The 22,533-nt window shown below is 39.5% G+C and overlaps 4 protein-coding genes and 1 non-coding gene across 5 annotated transcripts; 1 reads left to right on the top strand and 4 right to left on the bottom strand.

Annotated features, from left to right (window-relative positions):
- Positions 1 to 1,491: 1,491 nt before the first annotated feature.
- Positions 1,492 to 4,920, bottom strand: LOC101301315 (V-type proton ATPase subunit C-like). Its single transcript, XM_004304510.1, has 11 exons — positions 4,760 to 4,920; positions 4,614 to 4,682; positions 4,406 to 4,533; positions 4,230 to 4,329; positions 3,580 to 3,647; positions 3,339 to 3,480; positions 3,067 to 3,183; positions 2,805 to 2,930; positions 2,361 to 2,444; positions 2,176 to 2,261; positions 1,492 to 1,926 (listed from the first exon to the last, which is right to left on the bottom strand). Exons 1-11 carry the CDS (start codon positions 4,871 to 4,873, stop codon positions 1,827 to 1,829), a joined length of 1,134 nt encoding a protein of 377 aa, XP_004304558.1. The 5' UTR covers positions 4,874 to 4,920; the 3' UTR covers positions 1,492 to 1,826.
- A 103-nt stretch (positions 4,921 to 5,023) lies between these two features.
- On the bottom strand, positions 5,024 to 5,096 carry TRNAK-CUU. Its single transcript has one exon. It is a non-coding gene; the product is annotated as a tRNA-Lys (tRNA).
- Positions 5,097 to 5,505: 409 nt separating this feature from the next.
- LOC101310151 (B3 domain-containing transcription factor FUS3-like) lies at positions 5,506 to 8,507 on the bottom strand. Its single transcript, XM_004306269.1, has 6 exons — positions 8,148 to 8,507; positions 6,820 to 6,909; positions 6,491 to 6,591; positions 6,206 to 6,252; positions 6,014 to 6,090; positions 5,506 to 5,859 (listed from the first exon to the last, which is right to left on the bottom strand). The coding sequence occupies exons 1-6, from the start codon at positions 8,460 to 8,462 to the stop codon at positions 5,506 to 5,508; spliced, it is 984 nt and encodes a 327-aa protein (XP_004306317.1). The 5' UTR covers positions 8,463 to 8,507.
- A 2,205-nt stretch (positions 8,508 to 10,712) lies between these two features.
- LOC101301030 (long chain base biosynthesis protein 2a-like) lies at positions 10,713 to 14,540 on the bottom strand. Its single transcript, XM_004304509.1, has 12 exons — positions 14,108 to 14,540; positions 13,961 to 14,026; positions 13,782 to 13,870; positions 13,550 to 13,695; positions 13,342 to 13,466; positions 13,168 to 13,261; positions 12,650 to 12,813; positions 12,283 to 12,444; positions 11,836 to 11,962; positions 11,462 to 11,628; positions 11,264 to 11,371; positions 10,713 to 11,131 (listed from the first exon to the last, which is right to left on the bottom strand). Exons 1-12 carry the CDS (start codon positions 14,231 to 14,233, stop codon positions 11,036 to 11,038), a joined length of 1,470 nt encoding a protein of 489 aa, XP_004304557.1. The 5' UTR covers positions 14,234 to 14,540; the 3' UTR covers positions 10,713 to 11,035.
- A 2,355-nt stretch (positions 14,541 to 16,895) lies between these two features.
- On the top strand, positions 16,896 to 17,839 carry LOC101300747. The gene has a single exon (XM_004304508.1). The coding sequence runs from the start codon at positions 16,946 to 16,948 to the stop codon at positions 17,495 to 17,497; it is 552 nt and encodes a 183-aa protein (XP_004304556.1). The 5' UTR covers positions 16,896 to 16,945; the 3' UTR covers positions 17,498 to 17,839.
- Positions 17,840 to 22,533: the final 4,694 nt, after the last annotated feature.

Genomic DNA, 22,533 nt, shown 5'->3' with positions numbered 1-22,533 from the left:
AAAATAAGGGGCAATACCTCATTTTCTTTAAAAATTGAGGTTCCTGATGTCTATATGAGAAGAATTGAAGTCAACACGACCTTGGCAAATTCACCCAATACGCCTGAAAATAACAGTTTCAATATATTTACGATACACGGTGCACGTGAGTCGTTGAAGCCCGATCTTGAGTTAAACAATAAATGACATGAAATTTTGATGCTAGAATGGTTCAAAAGATGTTAGGAGGTGTCTATAAGCATACTCAAACAAAAAAAAAACAATGAGGCATAAAAAAAGTGAAAATGGTCAGAAACTCGTGTGCGCTCAAATTGCGTGAAACTTGAAAATGAGGGGCAATACCTCATTTTCTTTGAAAATTGACGTTCCCAATGTCTGTATGAGAATAATTGAAGTTCACACAACCTTTGCAAATTCACCAATACCCCTGAAAATAACAGTTTCAATATATTTACGATACACCGTGCAAGTGAGACCTCCAAACAATTTTGAACCATTCTAGCAACAAAAATTCGTAATTTTTATTATTTTACTTGTAATCGAGCGTAAACAAATCATGTGTACCATGTTTTGTGAAGCTATTGAAATTGTTAGTTTCAGTGGTAATGAGTGAAATTTTAAGCTTGTGTTGTCTTCTATTCTTCTTTTACTAGTCTTAGGAACCTCAATTTAAGGACATAATAATAATAATTATGTATTACCCTTCCCCTCAAATTTCACCCAACCCCTCAAATTTCACCCAATTTGAGCGAGAGTTCCTATAGCACACTAGAGTTTTGGAAATTTCACTTTTTTTAAAACTCTGGTTTTTTCCATTCTTGTGCAGCACACTAGAGTTTTGGAAATTTCACTTTTTTTAGAACTCTGGTTTTTTCCATTCTTGTGCTTACACACCTCTTAACATCTTTTAAACCATTCTAGCATCAAAAATTCATATCTTTTATCATTTTACTCATGATCGAGCCTAAGCAACTCGCTTTTCATAGGTATTGAGAGAAGAATTAAATTCAGTTTACCCCCTTGTGGTTTGGGGGTAACTTCATGTTAGTCCCTACACTCTTATTTTCATCAGTTTACCCCTTGAACTCTTCAATTTCTGTCTGCCGTGCCCAAATTCTCATATTCCGTTTGAATTGACTTTTAATTATCAGCAGTTAAGGTCCGATTTGGACATATAAGATCCGATTTGCCCAAATTCTAGATACTGGCCTCACAGTTAAGGTTAAAATTATCAGCAATTAACGTCCGATTTGGACAGAATATAAGACATTTGGTCACGCTTGAGGAAAATTCAAAAGTTTAAGGGATAAACTGATGAAATTGAAAATATAGAGATTAACATGAAGTTACTCCCAAACCTCATAGGGGTAAACTGAATTTAATTCTTGAGAGAATTTCAATGCTCACAAAACTAACTCAAAAAGCATTCTGAAAGACCATATCCCAAAGCCTGCACATTTGTTGGATCCTAAGAATATATACTACTCATTAAAAAGGAATCGCAACATTATTTGGATCATGTCACATGAGTGTAGAAAAAGGTACAATGTATTCCAAGTTTTGTAGATACCGGTGAATAGAAACCCGAAATCAAGCTAAAACTACAAAGTTCGAGATGGTAAAACCTCCCATAAGTTTCACTCTTATAAAAATAGACATAAACGCTCCCGGAAACTCCCAAAGCAGCACTTAGAAATACTTAACAAGGGACAGTTATTGAACCTCATGTACAAAGTATCCTTGAACCTGTCCCCACTATTATTGCCGTCAAAAGGAATCCTCAGATTCAGAATATGAAACTGAGACGCAGCATTGTGCTGTGCACGTCAAACAAGATTGATATTAAATGAAACATACGGATGCGCATCCGCATCACCTGCTAGACCAGCCATAGCTCCCCCCACTTCATCTTCAGTTTTCCAGAAACTGCATTAAGCATCAGATTGAAAACATCACGAAACAACTTAAATGGAAACAGCATTTCACATAAAAAAAAAAGTTCCCTTTAGATAGTGACAGGGTTCTTGATGTCATCTGCTCAAACACCAAGTGCATGACTTCAAGATCACAATTCATTCATGCAGATATACTAGTGTTCTTCAGAAAGAGTTTAAGTTGCTCCTTTGGAAGATCCCATGGATCCATTCCTGTGGCACAGACAAACATAGCTAACACACTTGCCTGTTAGAACTGTCGCACAGCCCTTCAAGGATCGATCGTACTTTCTTCTCACTTTTTGTAACTGGAGCTAAAACACATGCCTGAAATATTGGTCCAGTATTGGTTGCTTAGTCAAAAACAAAAACCAGTGCTTGGTTGTAAACCAGTGATATAAAAATGAAGTAAGAAAGTTCATTTACCAAGAAAGATGGTGGTAAACCATATCTCAGAATACTCTCAGCAAACACACGCACAGCACAAAAATGCATCCAGGAGCTGAACACCTGCAGGCACAGAAAACATGAAATTTCCGATATGTGTCATACATTCATACTAGAAGAGGAAGTAATTAATCATTCCAACCACAGTCCCTGAAAATTGAACTACAGAGACTTATAGGCTACTGACATCAGGCCATATTTCAGTTTCAGTTTAGGATTACTTAAGAAACACCTTGATCGAACATTTCAACTCATAATAGATCACATTATGAGTAACAGATCACATCATGACCCTAAACCCTACTAAGAAGTTTTTGCTTCATTTACAGTAACAGACCACATTATAGTTTTTCCTGTGATATTTTCTAGTTCACATGGTTCACAAGTTTTAACTGACAAATTTGAAAAGGACAAAACTCTTACCTCCCCGTAACTGGTATAGCACCACTGCAGAAGCGAGCTTCTTAAATTTTCTTGGTCTTGTACCAATTTTTCCAACTCCTGCTTTCTACTTTCTTGTGCTTCAGAACTATATTCGAAATCACGAATCTGAAACACATCATAAACTTACTATAATCAACCATAAGATTTCATGCAACTCAATTCTTGACAGATGTTTTCAGACACACGAGTATAAGCAGAAGAGAAGATTATAGAAGCAGAAGAGGATGCACAAAATACTCACTTGAAATCCCTTTTCACGAGCGCTTGTTCTAAAATTATCTGCAACCCGACCAAACAGTGTTACGCTGTAAAGAGCATATTCATTATCTTCAAATAACTTCTTAGAGGACCTAGGGACCTGAAAAATGCTAATTAAGATCATTGACTGAACAAGGAAACTCCAAAAAACAAAGTGTCATTCTTTCAAAACTTTGAAAGGTGTTGGATTGTCCAATCAACCAATGTCACCATACAGCAACAACCTTGAGTAGAAGGCTATAAGGATATAATTACCACATAACTAGTCAAGGTCTCATAGCTTGACAGCCAATCCTTCTGAGAGTACTTCAGAACAACTGCAAGGAGAGTCACCAGATGTTCCGAGACAACAATGTCCTCTGATTTGACTAAATTGGAAAGATCACGGACTGCTAAGCTAAAACAAGAGAGACGTTGGTAAACAAGAGAATCATAATAATGTTAACCCAAATGATTGCAGTGATAGGTTATGAACAATGAAGTTGAACACTAATACCTTCCGCTTTGCTTTCGGTTGATCGCATTAAGTTGACTGCGGACATTGTTATACTCAGCTACCCGAACCTAACATACAAGTAACAGGATAATATAGTGATTTATTTCTCTGGGCAAGATCCAAAGACTAAACAACTAAAGATATCGAATTAGAATTAACTATACTTATTTTGGCAACAAACTAAGAAAAAGAGAGCCTTTCAGAAATGATGCCTTTGGGATGGCAGCAGGGACTAGGCTGACTGCCGTGGACAATGGGATTAAATTTCCTCAACAACAAAAATAATGGTTTTTTCAATCATTTTTAAGATATGATATAGAGGGTAATCAAACCATTTGCTAGATTTTCATGTCTACTTTCATTTGGCACTCCTCTTTGTTACCTCCAGTTGCAACACATTTAAACCAGACTTCTTTCACAGCAATGACTAAAAAGCTGTAGCAGAATAATCAACTGACATAGTATCATACAAGATTGAAATTTATTTCGAGGCAATGCCACAAACTGATGAATCTCAAACGAAGTTCAGCATCCTGATGTGTTCACTTTGGTTTAAACTTTAATATGTTCTATTCAAAACAAGAAGATGATGACCATAATGATCCAACCCCAATATAAGGAATGAAACGAAAATTGGTAAAAAGCATTACCTTGAGATCATCCTCGATCTTTGCAACTTGACCATGAATGCTGTCTATGATCTCCTTCAAAGGAGACATTGTCGGGTACTTCGCTTCATCCCAAACGAATCTACAATGAAGCTCAAAATTGAGTATCTAAACACAAACATTATCGAAAAGCTAATCAAAGTAGATGTGATCAATACCTAGTGAGATATGAATCCACAGGTACTCCATCGACAGTGAGGGCGCTGCTCTCCACTCCAGAAATCTTCTCAAGCTCCTCGATCTGACGCCTGATCTTGTGAGAAACACCCTCTACGAAGTTGTTGGACTGCAAATTGCCGAGTTTACAGATCGAATAACAGAAACGCATTGAAATTGCGATGAGTTGAAATTGGGAGAAGGAATCACCTTTAAGAGATCGTCGCTGAGGGAGAGAAGAGAATCGAGGGTTCCGACGCGGAGATTGGGAATGTGAAACTGCAGAATCATGAAACGAAGATGAAATAAGAGAAAGATAAGGGAAGGAGTCTCAGATCTTGAAAAAAGAAAAGTACTCTGTAGAGCGGAGTGTCGAAGGAATGCTTGGAGATTTGATCCTGGAGGCGGTTCCATAAAGACGACGCCGAGTTTTGAACAGGCAGAGACACCACCCAGTACCTGCTCGCCATTTTCACTCTGCTTTCTCTCTGCTCTGCTCTGCTCTCCTCTCCTCTTATGCTTCGATTATTTTACTAATTCCCTATTAAAATCATTAATCATCTGACATCACTGTCGTGCCAGCTCATCTTCATTCATCCTCCACTGTAAAAAAATAATATCGCCCACCGTGGGGCTCGAACCCACGACCACAAGGTTAAGAGCCTTGCGCTCTACCAACTGAGCTAGACGGGCAACTTGTTCAGCCTCATTCAAACAACACACTAGTCGTCGGTTGATTCTTGGACCAACTGATTGATTGTACACATAATGACGAGTTTTGTTCTGTGAGAACAAGTCAGAAATGAGAGTAGATAGGAAAGTAGAGGTCACAAGTGTTTACAGAATTGCCAATTGATATGCGATAGCGTTTTATACTTTTATTGATGCATATATGAATCCCAGCCTTAGATGGATTCCAGTTGAAGTTGATGCCAAAATACAAAGCATGCATAGCAGCATATCTCAAAACAAAGTCATGTCCCGGATAGAGGTGCTACCCTTTTAGGGACTAACATTATATTATACATATATATTATAGCAGCTAGCATGTACTGTTTGGTAATCGACTGCCCTATCTGTCAAGGCATAGTCTCCAAGTACTTCAATAGAACTCGTCAAGAGACAGGTTCTCAACAGACCCGAAATTCTCCTGCACACGTCCGTTTGATCTGGAATAGTTGGTCATGGATCCACCCAGAAAATCAAGGAGAGAGTCGTTTGAGAACGCAGTGGTGTCATAGACAAATGACATGCCTGCATTAACATCCTGCATATGATCTTGATCCATTGTCGGCATGTAAAACGAGCTCCACTTGTTAGCCTGATCAGGGACCGAGTCATAAATCATGAGCTCATTCACAGCATTGTTCATAGTTTGTTCCACTCCATATACAGTATCCTCATCGTTGTCATCATCATCATCTTGGTCAGAGTTGGCCTTCTTAGCTTGAATGACCTGCCAAGAGCAACATATGAATTAACCAATGGCTCTTCATTTAGTCTCAGTCTCCATCAAAAGCTGCTCTACTATAACCAATGGCTCTTCATAAAACATAAAAGAGTAATGAGTGAATGACAACTATATAAAGTAATGAACCAAGTCACCATACATAATTCTGGTTTGCACTATCTTGATAGACCATGATAAAATCTCCAAGCTGTAAGCCATGTGTGCTAACAAATTCCCCTGTGAAGATTCACCATGTACTTATTTACAAGAATCGATCATAATGGAACATTTAAGTTGATCGTATATTAACAGACAAAAACTGAAAAGCTATAGGAAAGGAAGGGATATGTACCAGTATTCTCAAGCACGTACATGCGACTATTGTTGTTTGGCCAAAATCTGCTTGAAAAAAAATAAAATAAAGATTGATTGACCATACATATCTAAAAAATAAATATAAAAAAATAAAAAACTCACTCCTGATTCAACTTATATTTTTAATCCTCAAAGATTGGAAGTTAGTGGTTTTGGAAACTCTTCACTTGGAAACATAATGTGGAGCCTTGCGGTTTTAGTATATGGATCCTTAGTATATAGAAGTTATATGTATCTGTATATGTATAGGAAGTAGTAGAACCTGTACTTAAAGCTCCAAACATGCAGACCATCCATGTCATCCATGCTGATAGGAATCCCTTCCTTGAAATCCAGGGGTGGGAGATGAGCCTCAGCGGCTTTCTGAATACAATACCAGCATTGATATTAAATAAATCTCAATGTCATTAGGTCCATAAGTAAATGAAACTCCATATTTTGCAGTTGTCTTCAAGATAAGCTAGCTAACTGGCATTTTATACACTATACAGTATTCATATTGACATCATTCTTAAGCCTGATGTCTGATTTGGAATTATCAGAGTATTGGAGTAACACATTACAAAAGTTGGCGAGTAACTATTATCAAACCTTAGGGAGTACCACCCGTCTGAGAGAGCTCACATCACTGTTCTTAAGTTCCTTTTGGAAAAGAAATCTCAACTTTGCAGGATCAGTTACCTGTTAAAACATCAGGAATCATTTTTTTAAGTAAAACACACATTCAATAGATATGCACGTACTGTAGAACATTGTCTTGATCAGGCATAGATTTTTATAATTAGAAGAGAAATTGCGTAACAGTCATTTTGAAATACCAAATGTGTTCAAAATCTTGATAAGGAATCTATAGTCTATACGCACTTCTGATACAACAAGGAATTTTCCAGATATATTCCTCAAAAATCAACAAAAATGCTTAATCATTTGTTCCATAATCGACAAAAGCTTCTAATCATTTTCTTCGATAATCGACAAAAACGCCTAATAATTTTATTTGATAATCGACAAGAGAGCCTAATCATTGTCAAGAATCCAAAAAACTCCTGAATATCTTGTCCCTATCGTTACAAACATGCCATATATTCGGGGGAATATGAAGAAATAAATGGAGCACATCACCAAAAAGAAGAAAAACAACATATTCGAACATGTGTTACTGTTGTGTAACGGAGAAAAAGCATATACGATATGTTACATATTATTGGACAAAAACAGGGAAGCAAATCATGATTAGAAAAATAGAACTTAACTAGAATCTCTTGAAGGGGTCATTTCAAACATGATTGATTAGTAAATGAGTTCCTATATATCTTAGAGCTTTACAACATATATCTTCTACACTTAGTATGTCATATAACTGTGGAAACCAATCCATAAACAATCTATAAGAGAAAGAGTGAACTTGACATACATACTAAGAGATTGACTCTATCATCACTAGATGTAACACATTATCAACATGTCATCATACTGAACTTTTGTGAAACTTAGTGTAATAGGTATAAACATTAAAACCAAACACCGAGTAATGTCGATCTAGAATCTCGAACGAGGTCTAAACTTCAAATCTTTAGATCCAAAGAGATAAGTAAAATAAAGGGATTTTCCATAAAAACGAAAAATATGGTATAGCTAGAGTGCCTTTAAATCGTTAGTGTAAAACTGACACATGAGGGATCAAAGTAAATTGGTTCATCACAGAGCTAATCAATCAATTCCTGCTCTTGAAGAAGTGAAGACATAAGATATCGAGCCGGATCCACACCATCCGAGTCCAAAGTCACAAGCTGCTAGTTAAACAGTCACAGATCCAACAAAAATCAAATCAAACAAGCAAAAATTCTTTACAATTAACAGAGAGAGCGAGTCAAAACTTAAGGTTAGGAAGGAAGGGGAAGGGAAGAGAGAGGTCTCACACGTGCAGGTGGGGAAGGGCGCACGTGAGAACTGGGGCTGGCAAAAGAGAGCTGAAAGTTGAAGGTGGTGGCTCGCCTCTGCCTCACCATCCGTTTCTTCCTCTGCACACCAAAAGTGGAGACGGCATGAACAAGGTCACGGATCGACCCGGGACGACCCGACCCGTGAAAGGAGGAGTTGACGTTCTTGTTCTTGTTGTTGTTGTCAACCTGGTGAGGATCACGAGTGAGAAAGCCGAGCTCGTTAACACCTGCCCTCAAAGCAAAGGCCTCGGTTTTGCTGTGGAGGGCGGCGTGCGTTTGGTCCATCATCATTAGCTGGCTGCACCTATATGCTCCAGGGCTTGGCTTTTTTTTTCTCGGTTTGAGCTAGCTGTGCTGCTTCCTCTTCTACTGCTGGTCTGGGTTTGTGTGAAAAATGTATCTAACGACTACTGTAAGCTCTGTTGCAGATCCAAACTGAGCTACCTTTGGACGCTCGGCAATCACGAAATGGGTGGCCTTTGTACTAGTGGAGGTGACTCCTCCTCTCCTTTTCTCTTTCTCTCTCTCTCTTTTTAATTCTTGGTGCTATTTTTGGCAAGATAGAGGGGAGTGTTTTAGTGCCTGGATTTGGATCTTCAGTCATGACATTTGTGCAAGCTGCATTCCCCTCTCCTTTTTTACACCTCTTTTGTTCTCATTGTGTGGTTACTATTGTTTATGTAAATGAGGCGGTAGTGCACAGGAAAATTAGGGTTTTGGATGACTACCATGGCGCTCATCCACCTGGGTTGGATGCCAAATGTACAATGTGCGTTATGGTGAAAACCAGTGACTGTGGTCAAGTGGAACTGTGGTTAATTAGGAGGATAGAGGGTTAGCGTTGAGAAGTGTGGAGTGGAGTGGAGGTAGTTGAAGAATGGCCAAGAGAGAAGTGACGGATGGACGGTGAAGGAAGCAATGGTACCGTACAGGTGTTGCAAAAGTTCTGAGGTTTTCATGCACCAGAAAACAATGGCGGGTTTGGGCTTAATGAGCTTAGCTAGCTAGATGATGTATTGAGCTTGGACTCTTCTCCCCCTTTCTTTCTCTCCTTCATGTGATCGAAACGGAAAACCAGACACAAACACAACACCATGTGCTGTACACTAGCTACTCCATCTCTCCTTCTCTCTCGATCTCTCTCTGCAAATTGCCATTCCATGTATTCCAGGAAGGAAAAAGAGAGGGAGAAGAACAAGGAAACGCTCTACGTAGTAATAACCTGCAGGGGAATCTTTGCGTATGCTACGCTCATACCATAAGCTTCTGTGCTTACAGTTTTCTTTTAAATCTTCTCCTTGATTAATAGGTTTCTTTCTTCTGATCGATATATCGCAGATAGTGCACTGCTAATTAATCGATCAGATTTTCTGAGTTATTTTACAGAGAGACATATAAATCGAATGCTCCTCTCTCTGGGAACTCTCTACTACAGATGATAATTGACTGGATTGTCAGCTAATTAATCTTTTAAATACTGCTAAATGATATATTGTAAAAGAAAGTAATAATGGCAGTGATATTTGTTCTCCTCTGTCCAAAGCAAAACTCCCATCTTTTCCTCTTTACCGTCAACAAGTCGATCGGTTTTCACTGCCACTTGGACGGCATGCAAAGGATGTTCTAATTGTGGGATTAATTAAACCGGCCAACTCACTCTCATCTCCAAACTCTCCACTTAACCACTGTATTCTGATTCCGATTTCTTATCGATCGAGTAATTACATATATATTAACCATGTTACCTCCCGTTACCTCTGTTGTCTCATTATCTGAAAACAGGCTTTGCTTGCATAATTCAATTTCTGTTGGGTTTTTCTTTTTATATTGTATGAATAATCTCATCATCAGTTCTTTCTAGCTTAATCGAATGATTAGAATCCATGAATCAGCATAATTATCTGTGTTTATTTATTTGGAAATAGAGAAGCCAAGTAATCATATATACAGCTTGTAGTGCAAGATCTGATACAGCTAGACAACAAGCCTTTCTGTGTGGCAATCTAAAGTTCTAAACACCAGCAGTTCCTCTAGTGCTTAATTAGGGTAACACCTTTGTTGGGCATCACTCTTAACTCGAAGCATGTGTTGCTTGTACTTGATCGGGGATTTAGCTGCTATACATATATGTATATACATTAAGCCGTAAACCGTCTTATTGTTTAACAAGTTAAAATTCAGGACGATCGGACGGTTCACGGCTTAATATATACTAATAGAAAAGTCCATTTTTGTGGCTTCATTTCATTCCCTAGTTAGTAACATGGTCTTGGGGTTGGAGGTTTTCGCTCAGCTATCACCCGAGATGGCAGCTGATGCAATAGTTACCACTTAAAGAGTCATTTTGGTGAGCGGTACTCGGCCAAACATTGGATTCTTGTAATCTTTTCATCATTAGTTAGTAAATAGTTCTTTACCAATACATCATGATGAGAAGTCAAGTTCTTAATAGCTGATCGACTTATCTGGGCACAAACTACAGAAGATACTCGGAAAAGTTATCTAACAATGACTGAACGAGACATCTATACGTACAACTCATTCTAAGAGGAATAAAATCAATGGCATAAAACTAAATCAAAAATATTCAGATACTATCCCCCTCCAATAAGATGAGGGAGTGTATGAACAAGGACGCCCTATTAGATTGAAGCAAGCATGGTGGTACAGACGTTGAGATGTTGAACATTATGACATATTACAAGTCGACAGCATTATACCACGGGTTAAATCACAAGGCAACTACCAGTGAGATCACTTATCGTAGCTAGACTCTACTAGTCCAGACTCCGGCTTCTTTCCCCCCTCTCCCGACCTCATTAAGTCCACAAAATGACAATCGCAGGCTAAACAACACCTCTTAATCAGTCCAACTTCAGCACCCTCTCATCTTCTTGCAGCTTCTCTGGCTCAGCAGGGAAGTATTTTATACCCACCAGATCACCAACCCTGCCAATAACCTGAAAGAAACAGACCCAACTGTCAAGGCGCAAAATCATATGAAAATGCATATACCCAAATTTCATATAAGTTGTATATATTTGGAACACACACACAGATGGTGGATGGTCTAAAGACATGTAACAACTTACGTCCAAGGCTTTCTGCAGGTCTTCCCTTGTATGTGAAGCAGATATACAGATACGTGCCCTTGCCAACAGTAGTGGGGTTGCAGGAAAGGCTACTGTCACGACAGCCACCTGTAACGGCATCATGCAATTTAATTCAAATGTCATCAAAAGCTACAGAAATGAGAACCTATACAGAACAATGTAGGATGATGGACTCACATTCTGTTTGAGGCACTCCCGTGAGAAGGCAGGAATTTTGGCTGGGTTGTAGAGCATAATTGGCATTACTGGGGAGTCATTATCCCCCAAAACCTCAAAACCCATTTTCTGCAGTTCTGACCTGAAAAAGTTGCTATTCTCTCGTATTCGTGCAAGTTTCTGGGCACCTGCACAAAGACAAACTCTCATTTAATTCTGTCAAAAATATACAAATGCATACAACTATAAGCATACATTATATATATACACACACACACACATGTATATACACATATATATGTTTGTGTGCGAGTGTGCACGCTAAATGAGATGGCACAGTACATATTACAACAGAAGAAAACGAAAAAGGCAAGCATAAAGAAATCTATCCTCACCTCTGTTGGAACCATCCTCTCCGAGTAAGACCTTTATGGATGATATAATTTGTTCTGCAGCCGGTGGTGATATGGAAGTCGCATAAAGATGAGCAGGGCAAGTGTGCTTGAGGTATTGGATGAGGTCCTAACATGACAACATCAGTAGACCACATTAAAGTCAACAAAGAGCTCATGTTATTTTCATCTCAGGCAACATCATAGAGATCCAAATGAAAACAAAGTGGTATAACTAAGATATGATCCAGAAAGCCACTATCAACAATGCAAGGCATATCAATTGATGACTTTAAAACTGAGTTCAACAACAATGATGGCACAGCTTATAGACCATTTATCCTTTCTATTTCAACAAATGCCACTCTGCAATTTAGGCAAGGGTTGGCTAGATTACCACAGGTTGTTCAACAAATAGAAAGGAAAAGGGCAGTGAAGAAAAATGCAAACCTTGGATCCTGCAATATAGCCACCACATGATCCGAAGGATTTGGTGAATGTTCCCATCATGATATCTACATCAGCTGTATCCACTCCCAAGAGCTCACAAACACCTCGTCCTGATTTTCCTACAGCTCCAATACTGTGGGCCTCATCCAAATACGTATAAACCTAAGACAAAAAGGAAGATAATTAGAGCAAGAAGCTAAAATGTACATACTGCTCGGAAGACAATAGTTTAGCAATTAAATGAGATCCTTAAAAAATGGTCTCAATCTCAGATTTGACAGAAATGACCATTATTATACTGGAAACTAGACTGCACAGCAGTTAGAGATGATAAACTATATTTTGAAATGAAAGCTACCAAACAAACCTTATATTTCTTGCAGATTGCAATAATCTCAGGAAGTTTGCAAAGCTCCCCTTCCATACTGTATATGCCCTCCACAATGACAATTATCTTTTTCCAAGGCCTGCGAGTTCTAGGTTGTCCCTCTGCTATTTGTTCTCTTAAAACTTCATCCAAATGGGAAGGAGCTGTCAATAAAGCAAGGAGTAGAGAAATAAGCAGACAGCCACCGGCCTCAGACTTTTAAGTTTGACAAGTAAAACTCCATTCAAGATATAAGCAGCATCTCAGAGAAAGAAGTAAAACCATATACATTATTTGTGAAGGATTAACAGGCCAACAGCCGATTTAATCTGGTAGACAAATTTCTCCATAAACAGTCAAATAGGTAACCAGTAATTTATGCAATTAAATGCAAACTAATATCTAGCGGCTTTCTCTTAGCATTAAGAACACACACCGTCATCTAAAACCTGGCACGTAAAATTTGGTGCCCAAGTGAATCCAAAGAACTTACAAGATTAATTAACTTATGGACTTACTATTGTGTTGGAAGACACAAATGGATGCTCCAGATCCTCGTGCGCCATTAACAATAGAATTATGATTTAAAGAATCACTAACAATCAAACCTCCCTGTGAATTTTAGATGGTATGAGATCAGACAAAAATAAATCAAAGATTCATTTCATTAAAAGAACCAAGCAAACACTGACCTTTCCGATCAGTACAGGAAGGATTGCAGAGTTAGTGACATAACCCATGCCGAAAACTATAGCAGCAGGTTTGCCAACAAAACTTGCAACACACTCCTCCAGCTCATTGTGCAAAACAGTAGTGCCTGTTGCAATAAGTGCATTATGCTCATGACAAACCAAAACAAAATAGTTTAAGCAGAGGAAAGCTGCAAAGTAGAATGTGTACCGCCATCAACTCGGCTACTACAGGTACTGGGAGAATACTTTCTCAAAGTCTTGATGGCGCGGGGCGTGCAGTATTCATCGGCAGCAGCAAAGCCAAGGTAGTTATAGGATCCCAAGTTAAGGCATCGACTTGTGCTTGAGGTTAGTCTGCATCAAGAGCAGATCATGACATCAGAAACTAACAAAACCCAGCGAAAGACAGAAGCTATTGAATCTGTAATGGTAAATCATACTTGAGTGTCTTGTTGTAGTCATTAGAGTAACGTTCAACAACATCAAACCAAGCATCAGGAGCACTTGATATAGGCCTATTGAAACAGTCCTGGCAGTTTTGAAACTCTAAAGATTATCAATCTACGCTTAGGGGATCAACATACATAATACATACAGGAGAGAATACGTGATCAAATACCTGAATTCGAAGATAGAGTCGACGGGTGTAGAAATCTTCAAGTCCTAAACAGATTGGAGCATAGCCCTGTGAACCAATGAATGAAGGAATCAATAATAACGGAAAGGAGTTATTAGAGTGGTAACGGAATCGCGGTGAGGAATGAACCTGGAGATTATTGGAGCTCCTCCAGTCGATGAATTTTCTGAAGAAATCTCGGACTTGGCCAAAGGCGAAGAGGAGGCCATAGCTGAAGTAGGTGGTTAAGGCGGTCAAATAGGGAATGGCAATCATTTCGAGAGGTGCTCAAGTGGATCTGGAATTGGGGAGGATTGCGTTTGCAGATCCACGAGTCGGAGTCGGGTTTGACCCGATGAGGGGAGAGAGAGAGAGGAGATTAGAAGAGGAGGAGGGGCGTCCCCGTCGTCCAATCTGCTGTTGGAATTGTGGGAGATGGCCCACTTTTTGGATGCAATGACGGGGTGGCTGGCGCTGGCGGAGACTTCCGGTCCATTTATCAAATTACGAATATTCTACACTTTCCAGGCTATTCCAAACCGAGGCGCGGCCAAACCATCATTTTTCCTCCTTATTTTTTCTTTGGCAGATTCAGTGTCCACATTTTCTGTAAACAAATTTTTCTCTCATTTCTCATAAATATTTTCGGGCGTCAATGTCAGGATTCACACGGACATGTTATATGATGCGTTTCGCTTAAATTCTATCTTAGTCTCGCTAAATCGTTTTATTTCATTTTGTATTATCCATTAATGATAATCATACTGTCAAACAAGAAAAGTCCAAAAACAACTTGAATACAATTGATGCTCAATTATTCATTACGCTGAAAATAAAAACAAACCTAGAAAACTAACATTTAAAAAGATTGACAATGAAAACCATAAAGCATATAACATACACAATTATAAGCAAAGTACACATGCGCAACGCTTTGAGGCCTAGAGACTAATGGTGTACTTGTCCACCAATGCATAGGCAATTACCTTCATTAGGGGTTTGTAGAGATCTTTTCTTACAACGTAGGGACTACACTCATGTCTCACAACCGAGGCCATAACCTTCTTTGAGATCATTGAGTTCGACGTCATTGAATCAGAATCATATGCCTCTCCCTGATGCGCAAGTTGCTGAAGTCTATTTTCAGTGTCTTCGTAAAGAAAAAAAAATTATTTTTGACACTGGTGCATTGAGTTTGCTAAGTGCTTTTAAGGGCAGACATGCACCATCTTATTGTTTCTACTCCCATGGGGCCACTCAAACCTCCATTTGTAGAGATAGTAAACCCTAGACCCTCGGGGTTTAGAGCAAGTCCACCCTTCTTCTAAAATCCAACCCAGGTTAGAAGCCGTATAGGCAATCTAACCCAGACAAAAGAATCAAAAAAATCAAAAAATCAATCCACCCATTAAATGGGTTTTCTAAAAATTCAGCCTCGGTTACTTTGTTGGGGAGTAATTCAACCCCGGGTGAGAGGAGTATTTCAACCCAGGCGAGTTTAGCCACATCAACCTAGTCTTGCGTCAGCGACGCGACCTTCATCGATTGACGCGTCTAAAAAACGCGTTTCGTGCACGGACCAACTGCAGCAAAGGGGACGCGCGTGTGATGCCATCTTTTTGCGCGACATGCAGATAGAGGGGACCACATCATGTTTGAGATGTTGGTTTGAGATGTTTATCGAGATCAGACGGTCCAAAATGAATGATCGATGGGTGAGATTTTTTATTTTTGTTTTTAGAAATGAAATCCATCCGTTTGGAATAAATCCAACGGTAGGAAACAAACTATTAACAATTAGGGGGGAAAAAATCTTTAAAATTTCCTATAAATGTCATGGAATATTTTTTATTTAATCATTATTTATTTACAACTAAAACTATTGTTTACACTTTAAAAACATTTTTTTTAATTCAATAAACAGTTACTGTTAGGTGACAGTAATCTCACATTTCAAACGGCTGGAAACTGCTGCCCAATCACAGTGACCCATCTCACTTTAGAAATCTAACTCATCGGATGAACTTGCTCTTAGTGGAAGCGACATCACTACAAGCTCTAATTCGGACAGTTTCTCTTCTCATGCTCTTCTTCCTCTCTTCGTCGATGCACGCCTGCAATCTTGACAAAAGAAAGAAATTTAACACTTCTATGATATGAACCAAGTGCTTTTATTTAGGAAATTGCTTAACTAAGAAAGATATGGTGAAATTATGGTTGACTGAACACTTGCCCTTAAGATCATAGAAGGGGTAGTAGAGCTTTGTAATGCCATGGCAGGCACCGCATCAACCTTGACTCCTTGAGGATCTCTTCATGTTCACGAGGGGAAGCGATCGAGGCCCTCATGTTTGATCATCATGCAATCACAACACCTTCCAAGCATCTCATACAAGATGATAATGCACCAGAAAAACATCAACGTGGGAGACCGTAATGCGTCGTACAAGACGCCACAAGATCATTAAGAGGCAGTGTTAGCCTTACACGAGCCACCCTTGATGAAATCCAGCATGATCCACCTAATAGTACCGACCTAATAGTCTTTCCAAATAACCATGCAGTTGTAGCCTCATCAACGATGCGACAGGCCTTGAATCTCCATTAACTACACAAAGCTCAACGAAACAACCATGATATCAGCAAATCCATCATAATCGTTCAAAAGGATTATTGCACGTTGGAAACCTCCAGGATAATTGCACATTAGATTTTACTCTTTTGTGAGTTTTGTCAAACTTTGTTTTGAGAAAAGAAAAATGCCCAAAGATAAACAAAAATCTTGTTTAGTGGATATGTGTAATAAAGCCTGCTTGTGTTGTGGGCCTGCGGCCCGAGTTGTAGCAGGGAAAACGTAGGGCTACTTAGCTGGTTTTGATACGAGTAGAGATCTTCCCAGCCCCTCACACTCCTTGCGGTGCTGTGTTCACAGAACCCCCAAAACCCTAGTTCATCACAATCCCCAACAACTAGAGCAGCTTCCTCTCCATGGCCGAAACTAAGGACCAAGATGAAACCACATTGCACGCCAAGCGCAAATCCGATCCCAGCTGCGAAGAAGACCAAGCTGACTACCCCAACAAATCCCAGAAGCTTCAACTTACCGGCAACAATTCTCATGAATCCTCACTCACACAAGACAACAAAGTCGAATTACAAGGCAATGCGGATCCCCAAGTAGAAGACGAGGATGACGAGGAGGAATACGAGGAAGAAGACGGTGAAGAGTCCAATGGGAAATCCGAGGCGGACCGCAAGGGGAAGGGGGTTATGAGAGATGATAAGGGCAAAGGTATACTGATCGAAGAAGATGATGAAAACGAGGATAGCAGCGACGACTCCTCCTCCTCCAGCAGCGAAGGCGGGAGCGAATTCGAAGACGGCGACAGCGATTTGTCGGATGATCCTCTTGCTGAAGTCGATTTGGACAACATTCTTCCTTCCAGGACTCGGAGACGGCAGGTTCAGCCTGGGGTTTATATCCGCAGTGATAACAACGGAAAAAGCAACAACGATGACAGTGATGATAGCGATGATTAGAGTTGAGGAGAGGTCAGTGCAACCAAATTATGTTTTCAGAAGTAGTCTGTTACTAGTGTTAGTGCTTTGATGATGAGGTCATGCTAGTTTATTGCCCTTTCCGAACACAATCAGGCCAGGGCTGTGGATACCCTGATGTAAACTGGATCTTCTAACTATCTTTCATTCCCTGTTGGATTTATATATGGTATTTTCTTCTTTTATGTGATCAAACTTTATTGTGTGCATTCATATGGCTTAATTTGTGTTAGCATAGCGCTAGAAATGTGTGAACAAATTACCGTACCAATCAGCAATTTGGAGTGTAAGCTCCAAGATTATCAGACTCTGAACTAGGCTAAGTTTATGTATATGGATGCCTGTCCATCTCGTTGAGAACTCATAGTGGATATCATAGCCCTGTGCATTTGAGACTTTTAAATGGGAAAGATTGAGAGCTTCTTGTGTTGGGACTCCTACCAGTTGACTAGGCTAAGCCTAAATCTGTTCCCTTTATGTAGACCTGTTCTGGGTTTTTTAAAAGGGAGAAACAGACAGGTTTCTCCATGGAGAAAATAGCGAATGTTGATCTACCAAGAGGTAATGAGGTATAGGGATATGACATGATTCGCTGTGCCCATTTGCATCATGGTAGTTGCTTATAAGAAGATATCCTTATTCTTATTGAAGCATTGCACGTTTGTTCTGTTGACATAGGTTTGATCGAGCAACTTTTTAATTGCTTTGAGTTTCAAGGGAGAGTTTTGATGTCATTCGATGTCACAATCCTCATGTGTGTGTCAGATGATAGCGGATATTTGATTACTTTGTTAATCTTTGTGTTTGAAGTTTATGCCTCAATTGCCTGGTGATTGACTATTATGGAATGTAGCATCTCATTATATGGTAGCGTATCATGTGCAATTTTTTCATTTCACTGCTTTGATGGTGAAAGTGACCAATACAGTTAAGGTATGAGGGCTTGAACGCTGTTTAAGGAATTTTTTTTGTAACAAGAATCAAATCGCACACATATTAGTATCTGCAAACTTGGTGATTGCTTCCCGAACTAGTTACCCTGTGATACTAGATGTCAAGATCATAGTTTGTGTTTGATTAGCATATACTTGATAATAATAAGAGCTCTATTGCCCCTGATATGTGGTGCCATATAGAGCAGTAGTTGCTACTTACCGGTATATCTTATGTTGGCCAATCAGAGCAGCTTTCTGAATCTTCTGACTATTTGGCTTTCAGTATGCATCTCTATTTCTCCCTTTCTCCTTATCTGGGAAGCTTGAGATTATCTTATCATTTATGAAATTTGTTTTCCTCCTCGAGCCCCAGGACCTTCCCTACAGTATTGTCACCCCAGTAGAGTTTTAGATGAATTCCAACAGGATGCCAGACAATTGAACATGAGATTGCCGTCTTTTAGGATTGAGTAACTTTATGTTGTTGAGAAATTGCAGTAGATAAGATGTTAATATGTGCTGGTATATAGACTAGCTTGTGGTTAAGAAGTCTGATTTGGGTTGAGATGTTTTCAGATATAACCGGAAGAAGAGTGAAATGAAAAGCCTGACCGATGGTGGATGTCTTTTTGTTTATTTTCATGCCTCAAGATTCATAACTAGTAACTCAAGGTACTGGTACGTCTGGTAGTGTTTGCTGATGCTACAGCCAGATTTGGCTGTTATTTCATATACAATCTAGATCCTGAGTGCTGCCTTCCTGACTATAGTTTATACGTTTGCAATGCAAGATTGTATGTCCACCAAAGATAGCTTATTCAATTTGGTTTGGACTTTGGACTATGGACCAAGTGGTAAATAGAATATGTTTCATATGTTTAATGTAAAATGTAATGCAGTATATGGTTCCGAGGGACCATCATATCCAACCCTAGTCTTTCTTCTGCTGATTAAACAAACGTTTGTCCGTATATAATATGATCGATCATCCCTCCAAGTTGTTATCTTCCTTGATTTGTATGTTGTCGTCAGAGAAAATAGAAGAGAAGAGAAGAGAAGAGAAGGGAAGGGAAGGGAAGGGAAGGGAGGTGTTGATTAAGCAGGGAGGGAGTCTCAGGTTGGTTCTGTGGATTGGACGCAGGCTGGTTGAGTTGTTGCTTTAAAGGAGAAGGAGATGGACCACGGCCATACATACGTACGACGATTCATATATTGTCGCGGTCGATCTGTCTATCTTGTCTGTGTGTTTTTGATTACTAGCTAGTAATCAAGCAAGGCTGGAGACACACTAACACGATCATGGACAGAGGTATTGGCCGGCCGGCCGGGACTCTAATTACAATTAGCTAGTGAGGAGGGAGGACCAGGCCAGCAGGGCGGAGTAGTAGTGACTAGTGAGGACCACGCTCGCTCTCCGACTCTATGCATGCGCGCATCCGTCTCAATTCTCAAGTCTCAATCAAGGCCGCCCTCCACTCTCAACATGCATACACATAGTTCACTGAGGCAGCAGGAACTTGGATCAACCCACTATACGTATACGTATATATGGCATTTCATATTTAACTGAGGCAGCAGGAACTTGGATCAACCCACTATACGTATACGTATATATGGCATTTCATATTTCCTAATATATGTTAGCACTAGTTGATCGAGCTTTAAAATGACGATTGATCATGGATCCATACCAATAACTCGTTACCTTGGGATGAGCTAGCTTCCTTGGCTCGAGAACATGAACATCACATGGCTGCAATTCCTGGTAAATGATTCAAGGAGGAGGAGCATTAGTAATTTAGCTAGATAGCTAAGCATCGTCGTCATCATCACCACATTTTGTACGTTAATTAAGAGAACATTGTTATCCTTGCGATAACTAACGAAAGTAATTAATTAGTTAATCTTATTGTGTTTCACTTTGAATGATAATTAAGTTACTTGAAGTGGGTCCTACCACGGCAAGTGGTGCAATAGATGTATTAGATCCCTTATATTATGGGTTCAAACACTGATGTTGCTCAATGTTATTTGTTGAATTATGAACGTGATCAAAAGACGGGCAGCAATACCCTGTTAGTTGACGGACTTTTAACGGATTAGAATAACGGATTAGATCTTGGGTCTAGAAAACTTTTAGGACGTTGTGTACAATCCAAAAGGAAGGTGTCCAAAAAAATGAAAGACTTGAAGTGGGGACTGCCCAGCCTTTGCTAAAGTAGGCATATAGACTTATCATATCGCGTGCCTATGTAGCTAACTTTTCATTTTGGCCTAACCTAACCACTCCCTTAGCTCGAGTCCAAATTAGCATCTCTTAATTGGATGATTTGGACTAACCCACGTCACCCTCACTTCCTCGAGTTTTTTTAATTCATACAACATACCCAAGCTAATCACTCGTATATAATACGAGACAAAATTTGCCAGCTTTTTGAAACTAAAGCATTCTAATTAATTGATTTATCTGTTCCCCAATTAAACGTGCTATGTGTTTCGTAATTCTTCTTTTCTATTCATCTTTGTATGTTTATCGAGCAAATGGACTCGTCCGTGGCCGGGTTATCGACAAGGAGTAATAGTCTAGAGATTACGACCCTAATACATACATGATGGTGTACGTTTGCTTGGTCGAGTCTCAACATCGATCATCATCATGATTATGAGTCGTGATTAAAAGTCTCGTTTGGTTCGTTAAAAGTAAACGTCATGAAAGAAAAACGAAAGAAATTTTTTTTGTTCATTTTCGCAGAAAGTTAACATTAATAAAAAAAAACGTTTGATAATAGTGAAAGAAAAGAAATACTTTCAAGTGAAAGAAAGTGATTCATTACCCTCTTACTGTCTTACAGTCTACCTTGACCTTGGACTCGAACACCATGATGATTATCGATGGGCAGATTTAATTGGGTAGCAAACTAGCAATCGAAAGAGATATACGAGGAACAAGTGAGAGAAACGAGAGAAATAAGCTAAGCTAACCTGGGAACCCCACCATCACATGGCTACAGTCGAAAATCCTCCTAACGAGCCCTTATCCTATCCAATCATGTCACTTCGGCGCAACACAAATGCTTGTTAGCTGCCTGCTTGTAGATAGAATTTGCAAGATAAGCACTAAAACACACCGCCCCATATATTAATATATATATGATTAAAATTTGGCATGCCTATAGCTCTTTTCCATTTCAGTGATTTCACTCTAATTCCCTCTCATTATTTCCATCCATCCAATTATGTAGTGCATTTCATATCTACTTACTTTCCAACCATCATTGGAGATTTCCATAATAACCACATTTATATGCCACCCGCCCAACAGTACATACAAATCCATCGATATCCATCCTATGTCTACTGTAAGTCTGTAACTATGAACTAATCCCATGAATGAAACAGAGGAGAAGAGGTATATATATGGATGACATGCACTCCAGTATTGGCATATATATCTCTGATACTGTTCTAGTCCTTTGGTTTTCTGATCTGATCCTCTACGTAAGTACGGTACAGGCAGTTCCAAACACTAACAGTAAAGCGTACGTAGCTGACGCAACCAATGACGATCATAAGGTGTACCCCATACCATAAATTTTACCCCAAGTTACCTTACACACTATTAACTTTTATACCCTTCTTCCATCATGAGTCACTCATTTTTATCCACACAGTAACTGTGTCACACTCGACCAGTAAAAACAACAGCAGCAACAGAAACCAATTTTAATTATTCCCCGAAGAGACTGAAGCGCGAGAGTATAGAACTGCAGTACTCGCGGGGAACTGCCCACACGCGTCGCAGGCCCCTCACATGGGGATGTCGTAGCCCGAGGCCGCTGGTGAGAGCGAGCTATACTCGCGGCAACCAATCTTATCTCTAATATAGCAGCTGGGGGTGTTTTGGTAAATTCAGGTGAGCGAATATGATTTGGTATCGCTGCTTGTCAGTCCAAGACTGATATCTTTAGTAATGACTTTGGCAGAGACAGAGGCCCTTCTTCGGAAGCAGTGATAAAGACACATGCATGCCCTCTTTTTCCACGGTCTTGATTCCTTTGGACTTTTCCCTTATCTACCCTAATG

This window comes from Fragaria vesca, linkage group LG6, assembly GCF_000184155.1.
Source record: "Fragaria vesca subsp. vesca linkage group LG6, FraVesHawaii_1.0, whole genome shotgun sequence".
Lineage (NCBI taxonomy): Eukaryota > Viridiplantae > Streptophyta > Magnoliopsida > Rosales > Rosaceae > Fragaria > Fragaria vesca.
Note: the sequence above shows the minus strand (reverse complement) of the source record. Positions and strands in the feature narration are given on the sequence as shown.